The sequence below is a fragment of the Littorina saxatilis genome, linkage group LG5 (genome assembly GCF_037325665.1).
Source record: "Littorina saxatilis isolate snail1 linkage group LG5, US_GU_Lsax_2.0, whole genome shotgun sequence".
Classification (NCBI taxonomy): Eukaryota; Metazoa; Mollusca; class Gastropoda; order Littorinimorpha; family Littorinidae; genus Littorina; species Littorina saxatilis.
Window position 1 is genome coordinate 42,290,779 of NC_090249.1, and position 25,621 is coordinate 42,316,399.

The 25,621-nt window shown below is 39.7% G+C and overlaps 2 protein-coding genes across 2 annotated transcripts in view; one reads left to right on the top strand and one right to left on the bottom strand.

The window, feature by feature from the left end:
* Nucleotides 1-25,614, bottom strand: LOC138967181 (membrane progestin receptor alpha-like). Its single transcript, XM_070339701.1, has 3 exons — nucleotides 25,459-25,614; nucleotides 15,671-16,444; nucleotides 1-10,185 (listed from the first exon to the last, which is right to left on the bottom strand). Exons 2-3 carry the CDS (start codon nucleotides 16,384-16,386, stop codon nucleotides 9,807-9,809), a joined length of 1,095 nt encoding a protein of 364 aa, XP_070195802.1. The 5' UTR covers nucleotides 16,387-16,444; nucleotides 25,459-25,614; the 3' UTR covers nucleotides 1-9,806.
* Nucleotides 21,481-25,621, top strand: part of LOC138967180 (focal adhesion kinase 1-like) — a 170,855-nt gene continuing 166,714 nt past the window's right edge. The window contains exon 1 of the mRNA XM_070339695.1: nucleotides 21,481-21,807. Within this exon, the coding sequence (XP_070195796.1) occupies nucleotides 21,688-21,807 (120 nt within the window). The 5' untranslated portion in view covers nucleotides 21,481-21,687. The remainder of the gene's footprint in view (nucleotides 21,808-25,621) is intronic.

Sequence of the window (25,621 nt, forward strand, 5' to 3'; positions counted from 1 at the left end):
GATTTGTTTATGTTTTATTAAGGCAAGATTCGCTTTGACACAAAACTAACAAATAATATAAAAGCTTAGCAGTAAACTCAAAATATGTTTAAGCAAAAATAAGTATACAAATAACAAATGCCAGAACAAAGTGTCAAAATGTACTCTTCTTGATGTCATATACTCAAAAGATGGTTCCGAAAAAAGGTGACAACTCAAGAAGAGCAAAAGAAATAAAAAACCCTAATTGAGAAAATTAATAAATAGAAAAAATAATAAAAGGTTAAATAAACAAATACAAAAAACAAACAAGTCGCGTAAGGCGAAATAACAACATTTAGTCAAGCTGTCGAACTCACAGAATGAAACTGAACGCACTGCATTTTTTCACCAAGACCGCATACGCGTAGTTTCGTCAGTCCACTGCTCATGGCAAAGGCAGTGAAATCGACAAGCCAGAATAGTGCGGTAATGGTCGCGCTGAGTAGGATAACACGCTTTTCTGTATCTCTATTCTTTTTAGCGTACTGAGTTTGTTTTTAATCCAAACATATCATATATATATGTTTTTTGAATCGGGGACCGACAAGGAATAAGATGAAATTGTTTCTAAATCGATTTCAGACAATTGATTTTAATCATAATTTTCATATTTTAAATTTTCAGAGCTTGTTTGTAATCCAAATATATAACATACTAGATGATTACCGGCTTCGCCGGGTACCGGCTTCGCCGAGAAGAAGTAGAGCCGAATACCAGGCTGCGCCTAGCCGGCGCATGAAGGAAAGGAGATAAACGCGCAAAACACTGGAGACCTTCTAAATATAGTAACGTGCAGTGACCTTCTAAAAATAGTAACGTAGTAACGGGAATATGGATTGACACCACACGGAGGAAGGGAGATAATCGCGGCTGAAAACACTGGAGAAGATAAGGAAGAGTTACTGGTAGTGGATCCCGACAACAAAAACAAAAAACAAAAAAAAATCGGTTCAGCGCGCACAGCGCTGCGCGCTGAGAGCACATGTTGAAATATCTCATCGATGAGGTTGTGTCCGGGGTGTAGCTGAATACGGTGTCCAAATTTGAAAAAGATCCACTGAGAACTTTGGCCGTGCATCGCGAACAGACAGACAGACAGACAGACAGACACTAGTCGTATATATATATATATATAGATAGATGTATATGTTTTTAGAATCAGAAAATGACGAAGAATAAGATAAAATTGTTTTTGGATCGTTTAAAATAAAAATTGGTTTAATGACAAGTTTCCGATTTTTAATTTCATTAATTATTTTTTAAGCCACCAAGCTGAAATGCAATACCAAAGTCCGGCCTTCGTCGAAGATTGCTTGGCCAAAATTTCAATCAATTTGATTGAAAAATGAGGGTGTGACAGTGCCGCCTCAACTTTTACAAAAAGCCTGATATGACGTCATCAAAGACATTTATCGAAAAAATTACAAAAACGTTCGGGGATATCATTCCCAGGAACTCTCAGGTCAAATTTCATAAAGATCGGTCCAGTAGTTTAGTCTGAATCGCTCTACACACACACACACAGACAGACAGACACACACATACACCACGACGCTTGTCTCGATTCCCCCTCTATGTTAAAACATTTAGTCAAAACTTGACTAAATGTAAAAAAAGAAGAAGTTATGTAAACATGTAACTGGTTTCTAAGTCAGCAAGCTGAAAACAAAACCTGTTCATACATATGTAGCTTACAAACTTTTCCTATACAAATAAATTTGCTGTGTAATTACCAAAGAATAAATCTGTGACACAAAAAATAAATATCAAAAATTCATTTCGAACCATTCACAACATGCTTTTTATGTTAATGAGTCATCTACATCAAAAGCTGAGATCCTTCACAAGATATATATTGCAAAAACACTCAGTTCTGATTTGGTCAACAAAACCAGAAGTTTAAAAAAGTCTACCAAATTAAGTAAATAAAGTGGGGTTAGACGAATCTAAATCAAAACAGGGCTTGAAGACATAGTTAAGACAGTCAAAGCAGCAATCTCATACAGCTATGCATTAAGTTATGAGGGGAGTGGGGTTTGATAGAGGAAAGCTATAAAATAACAAAAAGACACTTTTGAAAGGCAGGAAACAAAGTGATATTATCAATCAATCAATCAATATGAGGCTTATATCGCGCGTATTCCGTGGGTACAGTTCTAAGCGCAGGGATTTTATTTCAATTTTTAATTTTTATGCAATTTATATCGCGCACATATTCAAGGCGCAGGGATTTATTTATGCCGTGTGAGATGGAATTTTTTTACACAATACATCACGCATTCACATCGGCCAGCAGATCGCAGCCATTTCAGCGCATATCCTACTTTTCACGGCTTATTATTCCAAGTCACACGGGTATTTTGGTGGACATTATTATCTATGCCTATACAATTTTGCCAGGAAAAACCCTTTTGTCAATCGTGGGATCTTTAACGTGCACACCCCAATGTAGTGTACACGAAGGGACCTCGGTTTTTCGTCTCATCCGAAAGACTAGCACTTGAACCCACCACCTAGGTCAGGAAAGGGGGGAGAAAATTGCTAACGCCCTGACCCAGGGTTGAACTCGCAACCTCTCGCTTCCGAGCGCAAGTGCGTTACCACTCGGCCACCCAGTCCATTATGCTGCTAACTGTTACATAAAATGTAAAAGAGACAAATATGTTCAAAAATTCATTACTATTCAGGTGAACACATGCAGACAAACATATTTTCTCTTTCTCTCTCTACACAGAAAGACACTGGTACTCTTCATTGCACAAACAAAAAACATAAAAATAGAACACAAAAGAGAAACGAAGAGCCTGAGAAAACATGCATCAGTAAAACAAGATCATGTAATTCCGAAACACATTTCTGTGCAGTTGAAAAAAATCTGCAACACACAAAACGATCAAAGGCTTTCGAGATTGCTGATTATCAGTTTTGATTATCACATATATATATATAAATATGTATGTATATTTATGTATAATGTATGTATATATAATATGTATAGCAAACGTGTGTGTGTGTGAAAATTTCATTTCGCTGGGATTCTATGTCAGTGAACGTGATTCGGAAGTAACACCGATTGAACTTACTTTATTCTGTCAATATAAAAGACATGCTTACGTTCTTCTCCTGTAGTATCCAAGGGTTATACATTATTATCATCTTTTTCTTCCATTTATTATGAAGCGAGTTGGGGAAACGTATTTTTTTCCATGACTCGTTTTTTTCAGAACAAAATAATGTATGTCGTCAAACATTCTTGGAATGTTATGACGTCTTCTTCTTCTGAAACATGCTGTCATTGTATTACGTCACACCATTCTCTTGGTGGCACAATCTAAACCATCGTGAGTTTTTAGTCTTCTTACCTCAAAACTTTGTTTATAATCAAACACGTGTTTGTGAGATGGAGTGTCAGCTTCATGGGAATCGATTTTTGATTTTTTTTGGTGTATATGCGTTTAGTAAGAAACTTGTAAATCATTTTGTTTGATCAGAACGGTTGTTCGGTACCATTAGTAACCGTATTCACAGAACCATTACTGAATTCCGCCTTACGTTCTTTTTCAGCTTCATCATTCTATCACCCTGAAGAAGCCCCCTGTGGGGGTAAAAATTCGGATCATCATAAATAAACATTCAATATTCATCACAAAAACTTTTGAGGAGATTGTTTTTAAATATTTGCATATATATATAAATAAAACATCAGAAATTGTGAAAGAAACAATTGAAGGTCAGCAGAGACTTTCTTCCGAGATTTGTTAAGCAGAGAAAGAGAGAGAGAAAAAGTATCCCTTCATTTTCTTGACTTGGGGCATATAAAAAAAAAAAGCCATGCAACATGAACCCTATTGCAGCATTGCTCCTTAATTCACAAAGCCATACACCAAGATAAAAGTCACTATCAAAAGCGGATGTAAAACACAAGAAAGACTATACAAAGTTTCCTATACAACTTGTCTATGCCCTTGTCCTATTCCCTCATTTTGGCAAACAGACTTTATTTATTTATATGGGAGATTTATATAGCGCTTGACATTCTCTAAGCGCTTTACATATTAATTTCTGCCGTGTGAGATGAAATTTTTTACACAATATATCACGCATTCACATCGGCCAGTAAATCTCAAGCCATTACGGCGAATATCTACTTTTCACGGCCTATTATTCCAAGTCACACGGGTATTTGGTGGACATTTTTTATCTATGCCTATACATTTTTGCCAGGAAAGACCCTTTTGTCAATCGTGGGATATTTAACGTGCACACCTCAATGTAGTGTACACGAAGGGACCTCTGTTTTTTGTCTCATCCGAAAGACTAGCACTTTAACCCACCACCTTGGCTAGGAAAGGGGGAAGAAAATTGCTTACGCCCCGACCCAGGGTCGAACTCGCAACCTCTTGCTTCCGAGGCAAGTGCACTTTACCACTCGGCCACACTTGACTTGCAATGAAAACAGAACCCTTTCTTGTTATCTTTCAGAAAGGCAATTGATGTTTATCTGTACACTAATTACAATTATTCTACACTGTTGTTTTGCCCATTCATGTTGTTCTTATGTATGGGTGAAAGCTCCCCTTTTCATGCCAATAAAAAGCTTTTCTGTGTCAAGAAGGAGTTATTGTGATTCTTGCAGTTCAAATTTTAAAAGAAAACACAAGCCATTCTTTTGGAGCTCAGTCTATTATAAAGCTTGTTTTGTTGGCATATTCTACGTTGAATTCCTCTGCAATCTGCATAGAGAATTATCGTTTAGTGAACCCACTACAAACATTTTTAACATAATTGAAACCATCCATTCTCTGTTCAACACTTTTGTTATGAGAATATTCATCAAAAGAAAATAATTAATTGGATAATTATGCTTTCTGCATAAACTGCTCTCAAAATATCCAGTCATATGCCCCCCTCCCCCCACCTTTTCCATGCTGAAGCTTGCCTGTCAATCAAACATTCAAGAGTTTGCACACATGTTTGCCTATTATTGGACCCTATAGAAAGAAGCTCAGTAAACTACTGTACACTTTCTTTTTATTCATATAAATATCTTCCTTCCTGTGTAAACCATCACAACTTTGTCCAAGCTTTTACATGGAATACGAGCATCTGCCTAAAATCAACAGCCTAGTGTGTGTGGTTTTTTTAGCAGACTGGGATTTTTGGTAGTTGTGCTAACATAATTCAGCAGAATGACATACTAGGTCAGTTACAAAATTAACCCAGTAAGGTATTTTCCACTCATCATAGTAAGAAGCCAGGCTGCACATGTTTGTTATGAGTCCAAATGGGAGGATGTTGGTATCCCATGTAAAAGCTTGAATTAATCTACTGCGATTACAAGATGGTCTACAGGAGGGGGAGGAGGGAATCTTTAAGCTTTGCATTTGGAATATGTTCTGTACATGTATAACAGTGAACACCTTTCTTTCTTTCTTTCTTTCTTTCTTTATTTGGTGTTTAACGTCGTTTTCAACCATTCAAGGTTATATCGCGACGGGGAAAGGGGGGACATGGGATAGAGGAAAGGGGGGAGATGGGATAGAGCCACTTGTTAAATGTTTCTTGTTCACAAAAGCACTAATCAAAAAATTGCTCCAGGGGCTTGCAACGTAGTACAATATATGACCTTACTGGGAGAATGCAAGTTTCCAGTACAAAGGACTTAACATTTCTTATATACTGCTTGACTAAAATCTTTACAAACATTGACTATATTCTATACAAGAAACACTTAACAAGGGTAAAAGGAGAAACAGAACCATTAGTCGCCTCTTATGACATGCTGGGTAGCATCGGGTAAATTCTTTCTCGTCCCAACCAATATGGGACTCCCCCTAACCCGCGGGGGGTCAGTGAACACCATCAGTGATACAAATTCAGTGATAATTCAAAATGGAAGAAATGTATAACTATTAAATAGCCTGTGAGTTGCAATTTGTTGGTCAAATAGTTTCAGTACGTATTCAGTGATAGCACAGATAGAAAATATATATCAACAGAGGGTTGGGTTTTACAGCAAGCGTTGGTGTTAGTGATATAAATAGTTAAAGCATTCTTTCTTTATTTGGTGTTTAACGTCGTTTTCAACCACGGAGGTTATATCGCGACGGGGAAAGGAGGGGAGATGGGATAGAGCCACTTATTAATTGTTTCTTGTTCACAAAAGCACTAATAAAAAAATTGCTCCAGGGGCTTGCAACGTAGTACAATATATTACCTTACTGGAAGAATGCAAGTTTCCAGTACAAAGGACTTAACATTTCTTACATACTGCTTGACTAAAATCTTTACAAACATTGACTATATTCTATACAAGAAACACTTAACAAGGGTAAAAGGAGAAACAGAATCCATTAGTCGCCTCTTACGACATGCTGGGGAGCATCGGGTAAATTCTTCCCCATAACCCGCGGGGGGTAGTTAAAGCATAACAGTCGTTACACTATGGTTATGGCAAAAATAACAATGCAATAATTTCATGTTAACTTATGAAACTTTATTGGTTAGGTAGATTTCTGCAAGCACAATAATTCCTAAAGGGTTTGTTGACAGCTGTACCCTCCAACTGCTCGCGACGCCCCACCATTTGTGATAGGATGTGACAGGGTCCTAACAAAATTTACCCCCCAAAACTGCGTCATTATTACCCCTTTTGGGTGCAAATCTATCGTCACACATCTTCAACATCAATAAGACTGCTTATGTATGTTGCCTAATATATCTGAGTGTAAATAACCACCAGCATTCACTTTAATTTTGAAGGTTAAAAAAGAGCAAGAAACAGGGGGACCCCCAATTGAGTACTGTACCATTAATTTGTGTCAGTTTAGAATACATGTATCAGAGTCTTTGATGTTATATTTTCCCCTTTTTCATCACTGATTTATGTGTGCAAGACATCGCCAAAAATGTTTGAAAATTTGCTCAGTTATAAATTTTGTCAATTGCATCTGAATTTTACAAAAACCAAGAACTGTGCAAGCATCACATGCAGTACACTCGTATCCCTGACTGAAAGCAGAATAGGTATGCAAATCGAAACGTCTTTCATAAAAAAAAATACAGCACTTAAAAAAGCAACACATAACAAAACAACAACGTAGGGTTCAACAGAGTAAATAACATGCACATGATAAATTATGTCTGGAATAAGTATCAGCTGTTCTGAATGGAAATATATGCGTGATTTTTCAATTGGGTAGATATAGAAGTCCATCCTAGAAATATGGAACATGAACCAAAATTCAAATAAACCAAATAATATAGAAATACCCATTGTAAATGCATGTACATATACAATCTAATATTCGGTTTTGATCAGATTTTTTAAAAAAGCACAAAAGAAAGGTGACACTGGTTCCATTGTTTAATATTTTATTTGTTTTTCAAACAGCTGTTTAGATGGTGTTTTTGAAAAACTACTGTATATACCAGTATTTTCATAACGGACAAAACATTTGAAACTAAAAACAACAAACAAAAACAAACTAAAGTCTTAAGTGTAAAAGTGAGGAAAAAAAAGTAGTGTGACTCAGCTGTAATGATATTTTTTCTGTCATAAATCTGACATTCAGTGAGAGTAAAGGCATTATGCAGTAATCGGTCAAAATAAAAAATAGTACATGATCAAAGTAAATACCTATAAAAACAGAGATAAGACAAAAGGTTTCCCTGATTCAGTAAAGTACATTGAAAAATAAAGACATTAAATGATTATGCTGTAACGAGTCAAGAGCAAAAACAATGTAACAAAACTAAAAACCGATACAGTTTTTTTGTTCATTTCAATACACTCTGGTCGTCTCTGGGTATATATCTAAAATCCTCTGATTATCAGAAGAACAGAAAATAAACTGAAAACGAATGTCTGATTATTGAATGGAAAAATAAACAGAAAAGTTGTGTCTGATTATTGAATAAACAGAAAATCAACACGAAATTAGAAAAAGGTTGTGAGAGCTAAACTGTGTTACGTATGAATTTTCAAGTATTAAGCGTGGACTAGGATTGGTTCAAAGGGGAAACAAAAATGATACCCGTAAACGGAGTGAGTATTCTTTTATTTTTTTACCTTAAACGTTCATGATAACAAATAGCGGAGACTCCAACTTTGTGACAAATATAGTCTAAAACTGGATTCACACAACGCAGACTCGCACTCATGTAAAGTTTGTTCTATGAACACTTTCTTTCTTTCTTTATTTGGTGTTTAACATCGCACAAGTATCATAATTTAATGGAATGAACCAAAACCCTGGGCTGATTGGTGAGTCTATAATGATACACATGAACATTCTTTTCTTTTCCTCAAAGATCCTTCACCGCCACCATCACCACCACCCCGTATCCAGAAGAAAAGGGCAGACAAAGAAAACAACAAAACATAGGTTTTATTCCATATTGCTCAGGCACTAGCTCTCCTACTGTACGTGTGAAATTCTCTACACATTCTCCCGCTTTCGCTTCCCTTCTCTTCACATACACATGAAAAAATGTGTAAAATTTGAAGTAGTTAGTTTGTTCAGCCCAAGAGCTCACACAACGTGTTTCAAACTCAATGAAAGACAATAATGAAGACAACGACATGGTTGATCACAACTCGGTTTGTCAGAATTAAAGGCACTGCCATTCCTGTGAAAACGATTTGGCTCACCAGTTCAATCTTATACAGGGGATAAGAAAATCCCTCCATTTGGACACATACCAAAACTCAACATACTAACTGCTCCTTTTGCAAAGTGAGAATGTTTAGATGAATGAAAACTGCAAATTGACACCAGTGTCAGTTACGAAATTAATTCATCAAAAATTCCCACTCTGCAAATAAAGCAACCGCTGCAGGCAGTTGATATTTGGTATGTGGAGAGATGGTCTTATTCCACTTAACAGCCTGGACAGATCCCAGATTGTGAGCCAAATCGCTTTCACAGGAAGGAATGTGCCTTTAACATTTTGGGTATATTCAAGTCCTCCAAGAGCTGCAATCGTAGCCTGATCAACAAACTAGAATACAATTCAGTTCATGTATGATGCAGCCTTTCAGTGCCCGAGTTTGACGGTACCTCGGCAGCCTACTAGGGCTTCAGCACGTTTATGTTTTTTTGTTTTTTTTCACCATTTGTTCTTTTGGGTGCCTCTAGTGGCTTTGTGTTTGGCCCTTGGATAAAAGATTGGAACCGGTGTCAAGAATGGTCGAGATATAGATCAGTACTGTTTTATTGTGCGTATCAGGTCTACGGGCGAAGAATTTCCAACGTGATTGCCCCCAAGCTTTAACATTTCAGCAGTACGCAAGTTCTCTCAGTGATTGGCTCATAAGCGAAGGAAAGAAGCCTAGCATTAATTACGATCTGGATTGCGTTTGTACCTAAACACGGTTTGGCTCTTCAGCAGAAGTTACTCTGTAACATTTTCTTTCTAGAGCTCTAAACCAGTATTCAGCTTGACCACCCACGGGGAAACGAGTTCACACCAAGGTTCATTCAGATGCTTATAATTGACTGCAGCTAAGATTTGGCAAAGCCCACCAAGCACACTCTTATGCAATCAAGAGCTGCTTCTGCCCATCTCTGGTGATTCTCCCCTTGGTCAGAATCTAAAAAAAAAAACCCCAAGTTTCTTTCATTCAATTCATGCTTCTGCTTGCTTCGAGCAATCTTCCACAAAGCGACAGCCTCTCAAGAACACAGTTTCTTCAAAATTGACGCTGCTTCTGCAAATCTCTGGCATCTCCCGTCATCTTACAAAAAGTCAGTGCCTCAAAAGAACATGCAGTCTCTTCCAACCTACTGCTGCTTCTCATCAGCAATCTTCCGCTTGGATAGATTGTAAAAGACGACACCGATGCAGAAGTTGATGCAGAGGCCGATCAAGACGGCACCATAGGTGCCCCAGAACGTTGGTGCCTCTGTGGCGTAGAGCTCCTGCCGGCCTTTTTGGATGTCCTTGTAGACGGCATCTAGCTGGGTATAGGAGGTCATCATAATGCACACGTGAAAGATCTGGTGGCTGTGGCCCACAAAGTCAAAGCATCCTGGAAAGAAGCGCTGGGGGATGTCCGAGCCGAAGAAGAAACCGCCCAGGAAGAACCAGAACATCTGCGAGAAGTGGTCGGCCAAGCTGGGCTCCCAGTAGTTGTGGAAGAGGAACAAATACAGCTGGTACCTGCAAAGGCAGTGAAGATTAGAACAATGATTTATGCTACTTTGAAATAAAATCTGTTGCCAGAGCATAGCTCCAGTACTAATTGTGCCAGTCAACAGATAGGAAACTTGAATTTCAAACAAACACCTGGTGCCATGGATGTAATTTTTATAACTCAACAATGTACGTTCAGACTGAAAAAGACTGGTCTTACCAAAATGACTGCTAATACTTGGCTTTGTAATGTCAATGTAGCATTTTCATGCAGCCAAACATGGTACAAATTCTGAAGGTCTTGATTGAGAACTCTGACCTCTTGATAATGATATGCCTTAGTTAACATAACAGCTCTGAATCCTACTATAATTTTTTCCAGACTATTCCATTAAATATTTAATGACATACAACAATGACTGAACAAAACAAGTCACGTCTCCTTAACCTTTACTTCCAAAGTGGAAGCTGTGACGTTGAAAAGCGAAACAAACTTTGAAAAGATCACGTTTGAGGACATTTGTTTTGGCGGTTCTAGTTATACAGCCGCACTCGCGTAAACGAAACACGCTTAAGCAAAAAACTTGGATATCTGAAACCAAAACCAATTCCCCGCCAGACCCCCCTCTTTGTAAGACTATTTCTAATTCGGATAAGCCAAACTCTGTCAAAAAATAGCTAACTCAAACACGGATATCTGAAACGTGATTTTGACAGATAAGCCAAACTCTAAACACTGTTGGAGAGACTTTTTTTCTTTTTTTTTGGCTTGAAAAACACGTCAGGAAGATAAGCATATTTTGTCACGGCTATAATTATCCTACGGAAACGAACACGTCACCTGTTTTTGAGTATGCGGGGAAACTGATGACGTGTAGAAGAAGAGATCTTTGTGAAGAGCAAATCTACCTGAGGAATGTAGGGGAAAGGCTCCTAATAAACTCGGAGGCAAAAGAAACGCAAATAAAGGATGCGTTAATTAAACCTTTATGGACTTGAAATAAAAAGAAAATAATGATACTAGCATGTTCTGCACGTGTTGTTTTAGCGGTCTTATCTTGTCAGAACCGTGTTTGCCGTTATCTGGGTCACACGTGAGGTCTTGTTGACGGGGATCCCAAACCGTCATGGGGACCACTTTCAGCACATGCACAATGTGGAAAAGCAGCTTTTCGTGTTCAGAGTGTTCAGGCAAGCTGTACCGTACTCACAAAACTGTTACAACATTCATGTCTGCGACACAGGCGCGATGCCGAGACTATCACCAGATCAGCGCCAACAGGCGATCGGGAGACTTGATGCCAGACAATCAGTTCAGCAAGTTGCTAGGGCATTTGGAGTAAATGTCACCACGGTTTATCGCCTGCAGCAACGTTTTCATGCCACTAACAGTACCTGCGACTTACCAGGACGTGGCAGACCCCGGGTAACAACAGCCCGACAAGATCGCCATCTTGTCCATCAACACCAGCGAGATGCATTCGAAACTGCTGCCAACACAGCCCGTAACACATTTGGGGTGCATGGACAACCCGTCCGTGCCAGAACTCTACGCCGACGCCTTGGTGGGCAGAACCTGGTAAAGCGGCGTCCTGCTCGACGTCCTGTCTTGACAGCTCAGCATCGCCTGGATCGTCTAGCCTGGGCCCAGCAGCATGCCCACTAGCGCCATCGGGACTGGCGGAGGGTTCTTTTTTTGGACGAGAAGCGCTTTTACCTGGAACCTGGCGATGGGCGTGTCCGGATCTGGCGAAGACCTGGACAGCGGTTTGCTAACAATAACATCCTGCAGCATGATCGATGGGGACGTGCCAGCGTCATGATATGGGGCGCCATTGGTGTCAATTAGCGAGGGGGACCTGTCGTCTTTCAGAACGTCGGCCAAGGTCGTGGGAATGGTGTCAATGCAGACCGCTACATCAATCAAGTCCTGCGTCCCTATGTGGTTCCATTTGTCCAGAGGTACCGGAACTGCCTGTTCCAGCAAGACAATGGCCGTCCCCATACTGCACGTGCTACCCAGGACAGGTTGCGTCACAACAGCGTGAACATTCTGTCTCATCCTGCTCGATCTCCGGATCTCAACCCAATCGAACACTTTTGGGACATCATGCAAAGAAGGATTAATGCCCTTGCCAGGAGACCCCGCACAGCAGCAGAACTGCGTGCTGCCGTGACCCAGGTGTGGGCTCAGGTCCCTCAGCAGCAAATTAATCACCTCATCCTCTCCATGTACTGGAGGTGCGCCACAGTCATCAACGCCCAGGGAGGAGCAACACGCTATTGACTTTCAACAGTCTTCAAACAGTGTTCAGTGGAACATGGAACGTCATGCTCTCATCCCAATACACTTTTCCGTATGGTTTTTGTATCGGTCAATTCGTTTCCTTGTTATTGTTAACCCGAAATAATTAATTCGACATTAAAATTCATGGGTAACCCATCTTCACTGCAGCATTTGCGTTTCTTTTGCCTCTGAGTATAGTAATATGGACCACTTTTTACATTTAGTCAAGTTTTGACTAAATGTTTTAACATAGAGGGGGAATCGAGATGAGGGTCGTGGTGTATGTGTGTGTGTGTGTGTGTGTGTGTCTGTGCGTGTGTGTGTGTGTGTGTGTGTATGTGTGTGTGTCTGTGCATGTGTGTATAGAGCGATTCAGAGTAAACTACTGGACCGATCTTTATGAAATTTTACATGAGAGTTCCTGGGTATGATATCCCCAGGCATTTTTTTCATTTTTTGGATAAACGACTTTTTTTTTTTTTTTTTTTGCTTGAAAAACACGTCAGGAAGATAAGCTTATTTCGTCACGGCTATAATTATCCTACGGAAACGAACACGTCACCTGTTTTTGAGTATGCGGGGAAACTGATGACGTGTAGAAGAAGAGATCTTTGTGAAGAGCAAATCTACCTGAGGAATGTAGGGGAAAGGCTCCTAATATGGACCACTTTTTACATTTAGTCAAGTTTTGACTAAATGTTTTAACATAGAGGGGGAATCGAGACGAGGGTCGTGGTGTATGTGTGTGTGTGTCTGTGCGTGTGTGTGTGTAGAGCGATTCAGAGTAAACTACTGGACCGATCTTTATGAAATTTTACATGAGAGTTCTTGGGTATGATATCCCCAGACGTTTTTTTCATTTTTTGGATAAACGTCTTTGATGACGTCATATCCGGCTTTTTGTAAAAGTTGAGGCGGCACTGTCACACCCTCATTTTTCAATCAAATTGATTGAAATTTTGGCCAAGTAATTATCCAACGAAGGCCGGACTTTGGTATTGCATTTCAGCTTGGAGGCTTAAAAATTAATTAATGACTTTGGTCATTAAAAATCCGAAAATTGTAATTAAAATTATTTTTTTTAAACGATCTAAATTTACGTTCATCTTATTCTTTATCATTTCCTGATTCCAAAAACATATAAATATGTTATATTTGGATTAAAAACAAGCTCTGAAAATAAAAAATATAAAAATGATGATTAAAATAAAATTTCCGAAATCGATTTAAAAACAAATTCGTCTTATTCCTTGTCGGTTCCTGATTCCAAAAACATATAGATATGATATGTTTGGATTAAAAACAAGCTCAGAAAGTTAAAGCGAAGAGAGGTACATGTACAGAAAAGCGTGCTATGCAGCACAGCGCAACCACGCTAAACAGGCTCGCCTTTTGTACGAGCGACGGACTACTGTCCTTGTGAAAAAATGCAGTGCGTTCAGTTTCATTCCGTGAGTTCCACAGCTTGACTAAATGTAGTAATTTCGCCTTACGCGGCTTGTTGTTTAATGCTGATAACTAGCTTGTTTTCTTGCGAAGAAGTTTCATTTTGTGTTCCATAGTCTTTCTCTCTTAGGTTAACCGTTAGGCTTAATTAGAGTGAAATAGCTTTGATAGACATTCAGCAAAAATTAAGTACAGAAAAAATCACAAATGGTCCATATTAGGAACCTGGGCGCCTAATATGGACCAGTGAAGCGGCCTTCACGAATCACTGTAAAAAGCCCCCTATACTTCATAATAACATGATACAACTTAGTGTGCAAGTCAGACTAATTAAAATATGCTTTAGATTTATCTGTTTCGGGTTTATGAGGGCATTATTTGAAGCACACCAGAAAACTAAAGAAGCTTATCAAAACAGAGTAAAAATAAGTGAAAGTATCGACTTCCACGAAAAAAAGACTATTTGTTATATTTTTTTTGAAATCTCGAGGGCTAGTTATAGGTTATTTCCAGCAAGCTTCTTAATGAATTAATGAAAATAGCCTTTAGCTTTTATTTTCTTCGATTTGTTGAAGGTGGTCCATTTTAGGGGACTCACACATAGGTACTTTGAGATTTTGCTATTATTTTTTGTTTGCAGTAGAAACTTTCCTTTATTCCTTTATTTGGTGTTTAACGTCGTTTTCAACCGTTCAAGGTTATATCGTGACGGGGAAAGGGGCGGGGGGGGGGGGGGGGGGATAGAGCCACTTGTTAATTGTTTCTTGTTCACAAAAGCCCTAATCAAAAAATTGCTCCAGGGGCTTGCAACGTAGTACAATATATGACCTTACTGGGTGCAGTAGAAACTCGGGGTCAACACTGCTAAAATGTAACAAACTGACGGTCTTAGCTGTCATATATATCAATTTTTGTGTGATAAAAACTTTGGCTGTGGACAGAAACGAGTCCGTTTTAGGCGGCAAATTTACAGTGAACCCTGCCAAAAGTGAAAAAACCTAACGGTTTTGAGGTTTGTGTTTCTGCAACTGTTTTGACATGTGCAAGTTATCCAGAGAGGGTGAATACAGCCAATGAAATTGTTTTGAGCGCTCTAGCGCCGTTAGTTTGTCAGAACAGGAGGTGGTCCATATTAGGAGCCGGTCCATATTCGGAGCCCTTCCCCAATGTGCTCATTTTGAGCGAGTGGTGAAGATCAAACCCCAATAAACATGCAGCGAAACAAAACATTTGCCTACAATCTATGTTTACGGAGATTTGATCTTGATTTATGACCACAGAGACAAATTGTCTTATTTTGTTTCTTTTCTTTCTTTAATGGAGAGGGTTTTATTAAACATTACATTTATTATTACGCAGAGAGAGAGAGAGAGAGAGAGAGAGAGAGAGAGAGAGAGAGAGAGAGAGAGAGAGAGAGAGAGAGAGAGAGAGAGAGAGAGAGAGAGAGAGAGAGAGAGAGAGAGAGAGAGAGAGAGAGAGAGAGAGAGAGAGAGAGAGAGAGAGAGAGAGAGAGATTCCAAGTGATTTTACAACTTATCCTGAAAAAAACCTCGCTTAAGCCGAACTGCAGGGTAATTTCTCGGGAAAGGTTTGGCTTATCCGAACTCGGATACATGCACAAACTCGGATAAGCGAAACGATTTTTCATTCCCCGGGCGAGTTCGGCTTAAGCGTGTTTGACTGTATCAACATCAGAAAATTTGAAAAGTACAGGCTGTGTTGCTTTTGCATATTGTACTACATGTATTAAAATAGAACAACTGTTGAGGTCACACTCACAAGATGGGAAATATAAGCCAGGCGTAGATGGCCATGACGGAGCCGATCTGCCACAGGCGGCGGGTGAAGGGGTAGGGACGCTTGTAGAAGGTTTTGGACACAGAGCAGCAAAAGCAAACCAGGGAACTCAGCAACACTCCCCCAGGAGCAGCAAAACGGTGAGGGAAGGTGCCGAAAATGTCCTCGTGCATGCAATACCAGTAGTGGGCTATGGAACTGCCCAGGCCGTACAGGCCTATGCCACAATAGTCCACAATAAAACAGGTATAGTGCACCAGCTCGGACTTGTTGGAGAAACAATGAGCACCGCTGCTGAAAGCGTAGAGCAAGAAAGTTGTTAGGAACTCCGCTCCTAGGGGCCACATGTAGGGGTCATGGATGAAGTCAAACTCGAAGGAGAAGCTCCAGCAGCGGTAGAGAATGACAAAGAAGGCGACGAGGTGGGTCCACACATTCATGCACTCGTTGTGGATCTGGAACAGGCTGAACAGGTAGTACGTCCACGGCTGGTCCGTCTGCCGGAACCCGGTTTCTACGTGAGGCTCATGGAAGACGAGGGGGATGCACGTCTTGGTGGTGGTTGGCACCAGACGGCCGTGTGGTGCTCCATTGCTGGTGATGTGGTTGGTGCTGGCAATGGTGACTTCGGTGCCTGTCAAGGCTTCCGGCCTGTTGGAGTTGGAGTTTGGCCGGGGTGTAACTCCGTTGCTTTCCATGGTTGTTGCTGCTGCTGATGTTGCTCACAGGTAGAGAAAGTAAGGACTGCGTTGACTTCTGAAACACAGCCAGCCAAAAAGTAACATCAGTGTTTTGTAAAATAATTATTCTGGGAAAATGCACTTGTTTAACAGCACAGCAAATGTGTATACAGTATTACCTACTATGAAAGGACACCCTTGGGACCAGCCCAAAGTGTCCCTACACCACAGGTGGCCTTACATGACAGGTTCATTCATAAAAGATCATAGACAAAGGGACAACAGACAGTGTCTTTTCATGTGAGGTGTCCTTTCATCACCCAGGCATCCAATCGCAGGTATCACTGTAGGCAGTAGCTTCACTAAAATACCGTAAAATCCCTAGCAAACGCCCACCCCCCACTTTTGGCCAAAAGTTGTGCAGAGGGGTCACTACCTAGTAAACGCCCACCCCGGTTTTTTATATTTAGTCAAGTTTTGACTAAATATTTTAACATCGAGGGGGAATCGAAACGAGGGTATGGTGTATGTGCGTGTGTCTGTGTGTGTGTCTGTGTGTGTGTCTGTGTGTGTGTGTAGAGCGATTCAGACTAAACTACTGGACCGATCTTTATGAAATTTGACATGAGAGTTCCTGGGTATGAAATCCCCGAACGTTTTTTTTCATTTTTTTGATAAATGTCTTTGATGACGTCATATCCGGCTTTTCGTGAAAGTTGAGGCGGCACTGTCACGCCCTCATTTTTCAACCAAATTGGTTGAAATTTTGGTCAAGTAATCTTCGACGAAGCCCGGGGTTTGGTATTGCATTTCAGCTTGGTGGCTTAAAAATTAATTTATGACTTTGGTCATTAAAAATCGGAAAATTGTAAAAAAAAATAAAAATTTATAAAACGATCAAAATTTACGTTTATCTTATTTTCCATCATTTGCTGATTCCAAAAACATATAAATATGTTATATTCGGATTAAAAACAAGCTCTGAAAATTAAATATATAAAAATTATTATCAAAATTTTTTTTTCGAAATCAATTTAAAAACACTTTCATCTTATTCCTTGTCGGTTCCTGATTCCAAAAACATATAGATATGATATGTTTGGATTAAAAACACGCTCAGAAAGTTAAAACAAAGAGAGGTACAGAAAAGCGTGCTATCCTTCTTAGCGCAACTACTACCCCGCTCTTCTTGTCAATTTCACTGCCTTTGCCATGAGCGGTGGACTGACGATGCTACGAGTATACGGTCTTGCTGAAAAAGGGCAGCTACTTGACTAAATATTGTATTTTCGCCTTACGCGACTTGTTGTTTTTTAAATTAGTTTTAAGACGGTCGGCCTCCTTTATCTACGATATGTGCACATTCAAAATGATTGTGTGCGTACATATGTGTGTGCGTGCATGTGTGTAAAAGTGAACAATTTTATGTCTCATTAACAAAGAAAACATGTATTCTTACACAAACTGTTACCCTAAAAACCACGCATCTCCACACTTTTTGGGCACCGTTTTGTGAGAAAAGCTCGTATCAACATTCATTGAAGCGTGACAGCTTCATCTGACCACGAATTCTCAATTTCTTACCAGGAACCCACTTCTGGCATCACAAAGATTAATAAAATATTGGAATTTGATTTTGTGATTTTTTAATTCAGTTCTTTTCGTTTTTCTCAAAACAACAAAAATGACGATACGAGGTTTGGTTTGAACACCGACGTAACGTTCAACCATGCCGAAGCACACATCCTATATAGTGACATACAAACTGAAAGCCCTGAGATATCTTGAAAACGAAGCTGCAGGCTATGTTTCGGTATGTGCCCGCAAGTTTTCTGTTGACAAAAAAAGAATGAGAGACATAACTAAACAGCAATACGGGAAAGAAAAGGAAAAACGAAAGTTGTCTGAAGGACCGCCAGTTAGATCTCAAGAAGTTGACCAAGGTGTGATGAAATACTTGGAAGAGGATTTCTAAACAAGAGAAGAAACTGAATTGTGCTGAACTTTAATATTCTAAGAATGAGAAAAATCAAGGTCACCTGTGTTCTTCTTTTTCTTTCTTTTTTTATATCACAGAATGTTGATCTTTATTTGTTTAAACAAGCAGTGTGTTTAGTTTTCATTAGAATTGCATAAATCACATGGTTGTATCTTTTTACATTTTGTCAAGTTTTGACTAAATGTTTTAACGTAGAGGGGGAATCAAGACGAGGGTCGTGGTGTATGCGTGTGTGTGTGTCTGTCTGTGCGTGTGTGTGTGTAGAGCGATTCAGACCAAACTACTGGACCGATCATTATGAAATTTGACATGAGAGTTCCTGGGAATGATATCCCCGGATGTTTTTTTCTTTTTTTCAAAAAATACCTTTGATGACGTCATATCCGGCTTTTTGTAAAAGTTGAGGCGGCACTGTCACACCCTCATTTTTCAATCAAATTGATTGAAATTTTGGCCAAGCAATCTTCGACGAAGGCCGGACTTCGGTATTGCATTTCAGCTTGGTGGCTTAAAAATTAATTAATGACTTTGGTCATTAAAAATCTGAAAATTGTAAAAAAAATAATTTGTTTTTAAAACGATCCAAATTTACGTTCAACAAATTCTTCATCATTTTCTGATTCCAAAAACATATAAATATGTTATACATGTATTCGGATTAAAAACAAGCTCTGAAAATTAAAAATATAAAAATTATTATTAAAATAAAATTTCCGAAATCGATTTAAAAACAATTTCATCTTATTCCTTGTGGGTTCCTGATTCCAAAAACATATAGATGTGATATGTTTGGATTAAAAACACGCTCAGAAAGTTAAAAAGAATAGAGATAAAGAAAAGCGTGCTATCCTTCTCAGCGCAACTACTACCCCGCTCTTCTTGTCAATTTCACTGCCTTTGCATCGAGCGGTGGACTGACGATGCTACGAGTATACGCTCTTGCTGTAATAATGCAGTGAGTTCAGTTTCATTCTGTTAGTTCGACAGCTTGATTAAATGTTGTAATTTCGCCTTACGCGACTTGTTTTTTCTCTCGTGAAAATGTGATGACACTTTATCTTGCAAAGGGGTGTATACCTAGCAAACGCCCACCCCCTACTTTTACCCGAAATCTGTGCAGGGGTGGGGTGTGGGGGGGGGGGGGGTGGGGTGTGGTGGGTGGTGGGGTGTGGGGGTGGGCGTTTGCTAGAGATTTTATGGTAAGTTATATTTGATGACCTCTTGTTCAACGATTGTGTTAATTCTTAATTTCCTGTGTTTTACTGCAGCTACATTAGTTTTTTCACTGTACACAAAATATGTACAGCTTCACTAAAATAAGCAATACACGTCTGATGAACTTCACATCAGGGATCTCTTTAATTAACTGATAATTTATATAATACATGTACACCGGTTGAAACTTCTGCGAAGAATTACCAGTTTGGAAAATGATTAGGCTGTTCACTTTGGGCTACATTTAACTGGTAACGGACTAATTGCCCCCCCCCCCCCCCCCCCCAATGAATGGCCCCTTGAGGACAATTGCCCCCGGACAACTACCCCCCACCCCACCCCCCCCCCCAACATGGGAGGATAATTGCCCCCTGGTAGTGGTCTGGGAACAACAACCGGCCTGAAAAAAAAACTCAGTTGCAAGATTTTTTAATCTAAATTTTTGGATTCCAGTTTTGAGTCTAATATGCCACAGGTACTGTTTTAACTACTTTGTATATTCAGAACCATAGTTAATGTTTTAAGTAACTGACTGCTTGATTCAACATGCACTAATACCCAAAATCAGCTATGCGGATGTTCTGGGGTTGTCAGCAGATGAAAGAAATTTGACGGGCGCAGTGGCGGGGTGGTAAGACGTCGGCCTCATAATCGGAAGGTCGTGAGTTCGAATCCCGGTCGCTGCCGCCTGGTGGGTTAAGAGTGGAGATTTTTCCGATCTCCCAGGTCAACTTATGTGCAGACCTGCTGGTGACTTAACCCCCTTTGTGTACATGCAAGCACAAGACCAGAGTGCGCACGGAAAAGATCCTGTAATCCATGTCAGAGTTCGGTGGGTTATAGAAACACGAAAATATCCAGCATGCCTCCCCCGAAATCGGTGTATGCTGCCTGAATGGTGGGGTAAAAACGGTCATACACGTAAAAATCCACTCGTGCTAAAAACATGAGTGAATGTGGGAGTCGAATCCCATGAACGAAGAAGAAAAAGAGAAAGAAATTTACTGCACACAAACATACCAACAATCACTGGACACACAGAAACATAATAATAGGACTCCTAGACTAATACTTACATTTTTGGTCAACTTCTTTCATTGGCTTTACAAAACTACTAAATGTTCACGAAGGGCTGTTCTCAGGAAAACCCGACTCACAAACCTCTTTCTCTGATGTACATTTATACAACTCATTCTGACAGCAACAAAATAAAAAAAACATACACACTAATTAGGAACAAGGCTATGTAAAGCAGTGTACCGAACAAAAAACAAAGGCATTAAAAGCAGACACATCTCCATGAAAGAATAAGATAAACACTGGCTGTCAAAGATGAAAAGTGTGTGCAAAAAAGGCGACATATCTCCCCGCAAACACACGACACAGACTGCATTCATGTTCTGGTGGGAAGATGACCAAACTGGTAGAAGCAGGAAATAGTGTCAGGAAACTTACACTTGACTAGGATGAGAATTCAGGATGCTTTCGTAGATACACAAATATTTCAGCTATGCTGTTCCCAATATACCGTAAGCCATCTAAATTATAACACGTACTGTGCAACAAACCTACCACCGCATCATTCTCTACATCTGACAGACAATCTTCACAAAGTACACAAATACAGACGAACACACAAACAAAAAACAGGATGGACAGGCATACGTTAAAATACATGCACATAGAATACTTCTTACTCGGCTAAGATCTTGACAGCCCGCAACTTTACAACAACACAGCTGGTTTGGTTCACTTACAATTAGATGTTCTCTAAAATTGGAAGGTTTACAGCATACACATTTCCGAGAACCTAAAATAGTCTCGATGACAGCTTCTTTGTGTACATTATTACTGATGATCTGAACCAGCATTTCAGAAAATAATCATATGTGTGTGTGTACATAGCTACATTACTCTTCTGTGCAGTCAGATGGAATTGTTCTTGTGCCAAGAAATTAAACATTTTAAACTTTTTCAATATACTTCCATAACTGCCTCCTGTACTCGCACGACAGTAAAACCTACTCCTACAACAGGAAATAAATATGTAATTCACTAAAACTTTGTACTTGAATTAAAGTTCATTCGCAGTCAACTCCATCACAATGGCGAAGGCAAAGAAGGACAGTGTCTCAACGGATGAAAACCAGTTTCCAGAAGGAGTTAACTTTGCTGATCTGAAGTCCATCATATCAGAGATGGAAGACTCACCAACAGAAATATTTGTAAGTAACTTGATTTTCTTTTTACACAGGTTGCAAATGGCACAACTGTATAAATACACCTCTAGCTACATCCTACACACTACAGCCAGTACTACAAGGAAGCCCATATGAGACGGTGACAAATGGTCTGATATATCCAGACAAAATTGCACGTTTTAACTGAATTTAGTTCTTTTTCAGTATCTTCTGTAAACAAAGAACATGATAACTAACTGCACAAATAGCTGCTCAGCAAAAGTTGTGTCATGTGTAACACACTCTTCAAAGAGATTACACTGTAAGGTGATTTTCCCTCTACAGAACATAACCATAATCTGAAAAGCAATTTTAAACAAGTGTTGAGAACATCTGCAAGAAACAGATCCAATAGATAAGAGTAACAGAAACATACCCTGGCAATGTCATTTGTAATACAGACATAAAAACACCACCTTTTGTCATTGGACATTGTCAAATATCCCTACACATTTTTTCTCTTTCTCTCTCTGGTTTCGATATACTGAGGAACATCAACCTTACACTTTTTCTCTCTCTCTCTCTTTGGTTTCAATATTCTGGGGAACATCAGGTAGAAGTTTTCCTCATATCAAGTTCTTAATTATCAAGGAGTCAAACTTCCCTGTTGACATAAATCCTCTTAAATATGACCAAGTGGCCTGGGAAACAATTGTCCACAGGAAACATTCATGAGAAGTTAAAAGTTAAACTCTGTAATATTAAATGTTTCAACTGAGCTGTAAAGTACAAAAAGTATATACAACAAAGCAATGTCCACACATCCGGATCTTGTTTGTAAAATCAAATTTAAGCACGAAGAAGAAATACATGCACTTAACTTAACAAACCCTTCAGGCAACAGAATGACAACAGCATGATACTCAAAAGCATGAATCATCATGTGGTACTCTTCTGATATGTCAAAGGAAGATGTTAAACCCCACCAATAAGCTATAAACATACATGTGTTAAGCTGTCAGACACTGGTATCACTTTGACAAGTTCTAACAGACCAATGAACCTTTTCATTTATGATCAAGGAAGTTATGCATAGAGTGTATGAATAAGCAAACTGTATGACCCTCCCAGCAACATTTGTTCTTGGTGGGGAGGATATGAAGCAGGTGATTACAATTTAAAAGATTCTCCGAAAATTAGCTCAGTAATTAGATGTAGCATGTATCCAGAAAGAATAATAGGGGAGTTTCAGAAAAATGCGACCCGTATCACATGCATGTATACAGGTACCTGTATGTGTATTTAATCAGACAAGAGTCTAAGAGAGATGACATTTCGGAAAACATTGTTATTTTTTCGAAGTCCCTGAATAGCTATTCTTTTCTACAGTGGTACCTGACAAGCAAGGAAACCCTTGAAACCAGCCCAAAGTATCCTTACACTTCAGCTGGCCTGGCCTGTTTTACTTGATATTTCTCCAGATTATAGGCAAAGGGACAACAGAAAGTGTCCTTTCACGGGAGGCGTCCTGTCATCGGAGGGACCTCACGTGGCAGGTACCACAGTGTAACATATGCAGTTGTCCCTGTTTCCCTATAACTGCCTTTTTATTTGCCAGAGAAACTTTAACAGCCTGATTAAAGATGCTTCAGCTTCTATTCGCTCACATTTTCTGCTGGCAGCCCATCTAGGTGTACATGTATTTCTATTTTTCTATTTCATTTACTCTATTATCCCAATGCTGGGAAATTCTTCTTCCTCTTAGTGGAAAGCTAGTGTGCGTGTTTAGGTGTAATCAGCCACCTGCACCTATAGCAGAATGACTGAGGTCTTTTATGTGCCCTTGTGGCGACATGGGGGTGGGATATGGATACCGTCTCTGAGTCTGCATGCACATTAAGTCGACCCGTGTCTGTCCCTGCCAGCTAGGATTCGAACCTGTGACCTTAGGATCACAAGTCTAGTGCTCTACCAACTGAGCTACCCGGCCCCCAGGTATACAGACCAAGTAAACATTTTCAACAAACGCTTTTCTTCAGTCAGAGGCCATGCTAGTTTGCTACAAGTACTTTGATAGTTGTGTTGAGAGCTAGAACACTGTTGGGACCAGCCCAAAGTGTCCCTATAAATAGCAGGTATGCTTTCAATAGTAAAGTTGATAGGTAATGTGACAGAAGAAGAAGTTGTCCTTTATTGGGATCGAGGTGTTCTCTGATCATTTTGGGCCTTACATCTTACTCTTAGGTATATTGCACCACTATACTTCTAAGGGCTAATTGTACTCACCTGGAATAAATTTTGAGTAATTTTGCGAGCTACTCCATTGTACTCATGTATGTCTTGGTGCTTGATCAAGAGTTCCGTTTTAGCGTTCAGAAAATTGACCAAGTTAGCTCCTTCTTGCTGCTCTCTGCACCCCAAACCCACCCCTTCCATGTCATCATATATGGGTGTCCAAGCTACATAATTCTTTCCTAGTCTGATTCCACAGTGCCCTGCACAATAACTTGAAGAACAACATAATTACAGGGTAATGTCCATGACAACTTCAAATATTTGTATCAACCAAAATGAAGCTCAGAAATATGAGTGTTGAAATATTTAAGGGCAGGAACCGAGGGAATGAATGCTAATTTGGGAGAATCTTATTCCAAGTTTCTGTACTGCATGTTCTTATGTAACCATCAATTTGTGTGTGTCGCACCGAGGCCTGGATGGCAAAGGCAAACAAAACATGTGTACATCAGCTGTCATCAGATCATATAGTTATGGAAGTGCCCATATCACTTGACTAGACTTGATCAGTGGTTGAGGCCCGTGAGGGACTAGCTGTTCACCGTTCAAAAATTGATGAAAAAACATACACAAAAAGGTGGCAATGCGAAATAAAAATCTGTGTCACGATCTGGCACTCTGGTAATACTTTGAGGATCAATTTTGCCAGTGTGCATCCAGTCTACACTTGAGGCTGCTGACTGTGGGAGCAGTGACCACATAGTCTGGCAGATTGTTCCACAGGCTCAGCCGGTTTACAACACGGTTGCTGAAGAAATGTTGTCGGATGTTCAGTCTACATTAAGGTTTCTTAAGCTTGGCTGAGGGAATGTCCCCTGAGCTTTTGTCCTTCATCTTTGCGAGTACATTTGAGTTCTGGTTTCTCTGTGTCGTAAAATCCAAGCAGGTACTTGTAAACATGATCTATGTCTATGATGTCACCCCTTTTCCTGGAAGCTGGGAAGATTCAGTGTTGATAACCTGTCTGGGTATGGTTTGTCTTTTACTGTTTTAGGGAAGCAATCAGTTTGGTAGCTGCATGGACGCTGCACGTCCTCTGTAACGAGCTCGGATATTTCAATTCCCTCTCACATGCCCCTGTTTTGCCTTCCATAAACAGGTACATTATCTGTGACTGTGCGATATGAAAACTTGATGTCATGTTAGCTTGAATTTTAAACTCAAGCGACACACTACTGCACAAACTAATGCTCATGTCCAAACGACACTCAATTTTGCATTGATATTCTCAAAGAGCAGCGATACTAAGTATCGATCGAATCTTTAGCTGCCTGCTCATCATCAGCTGATTCAGACATACGCCCTTGGCAACAGATCTCCGACGAAGCAGACGAATTCTTGTCGTTTTCTGACACCAAACACAACAACAGTACAAATAGTATAAAGTGCACTGGAACTTACCCGGACGACGGTGTCAGCATGCTGTTTAGACCCTGTTTAACAAAGCTGTTGTTTCTTTTTCATCGTTTTCAACAACCAAAGATATTAACCGCCTGGTTAATATCGGACGGATAACGAACGGAGGACAACACGAAGCTGCCGCCGGAAGTGAAGTTTTTAGTTC

Bases quoted from the DNA above. Each gene is read 5' to 3' on its own strand.
- LOC138967181 (XM_070339701.1), bottom strand. From the start codon at position 16,386: ATGGAAAGCAACGGAGTTACACCCCGGCCAAACTCCAACTCCAACAGG. The intron at 10,186-15,670 runs GTGAGTGTGACC...CTGCCTTTGCAG, and splicing joins TGGCTTATATTTCCCATCTT to GTACCAGCTGTATTTGTTCC.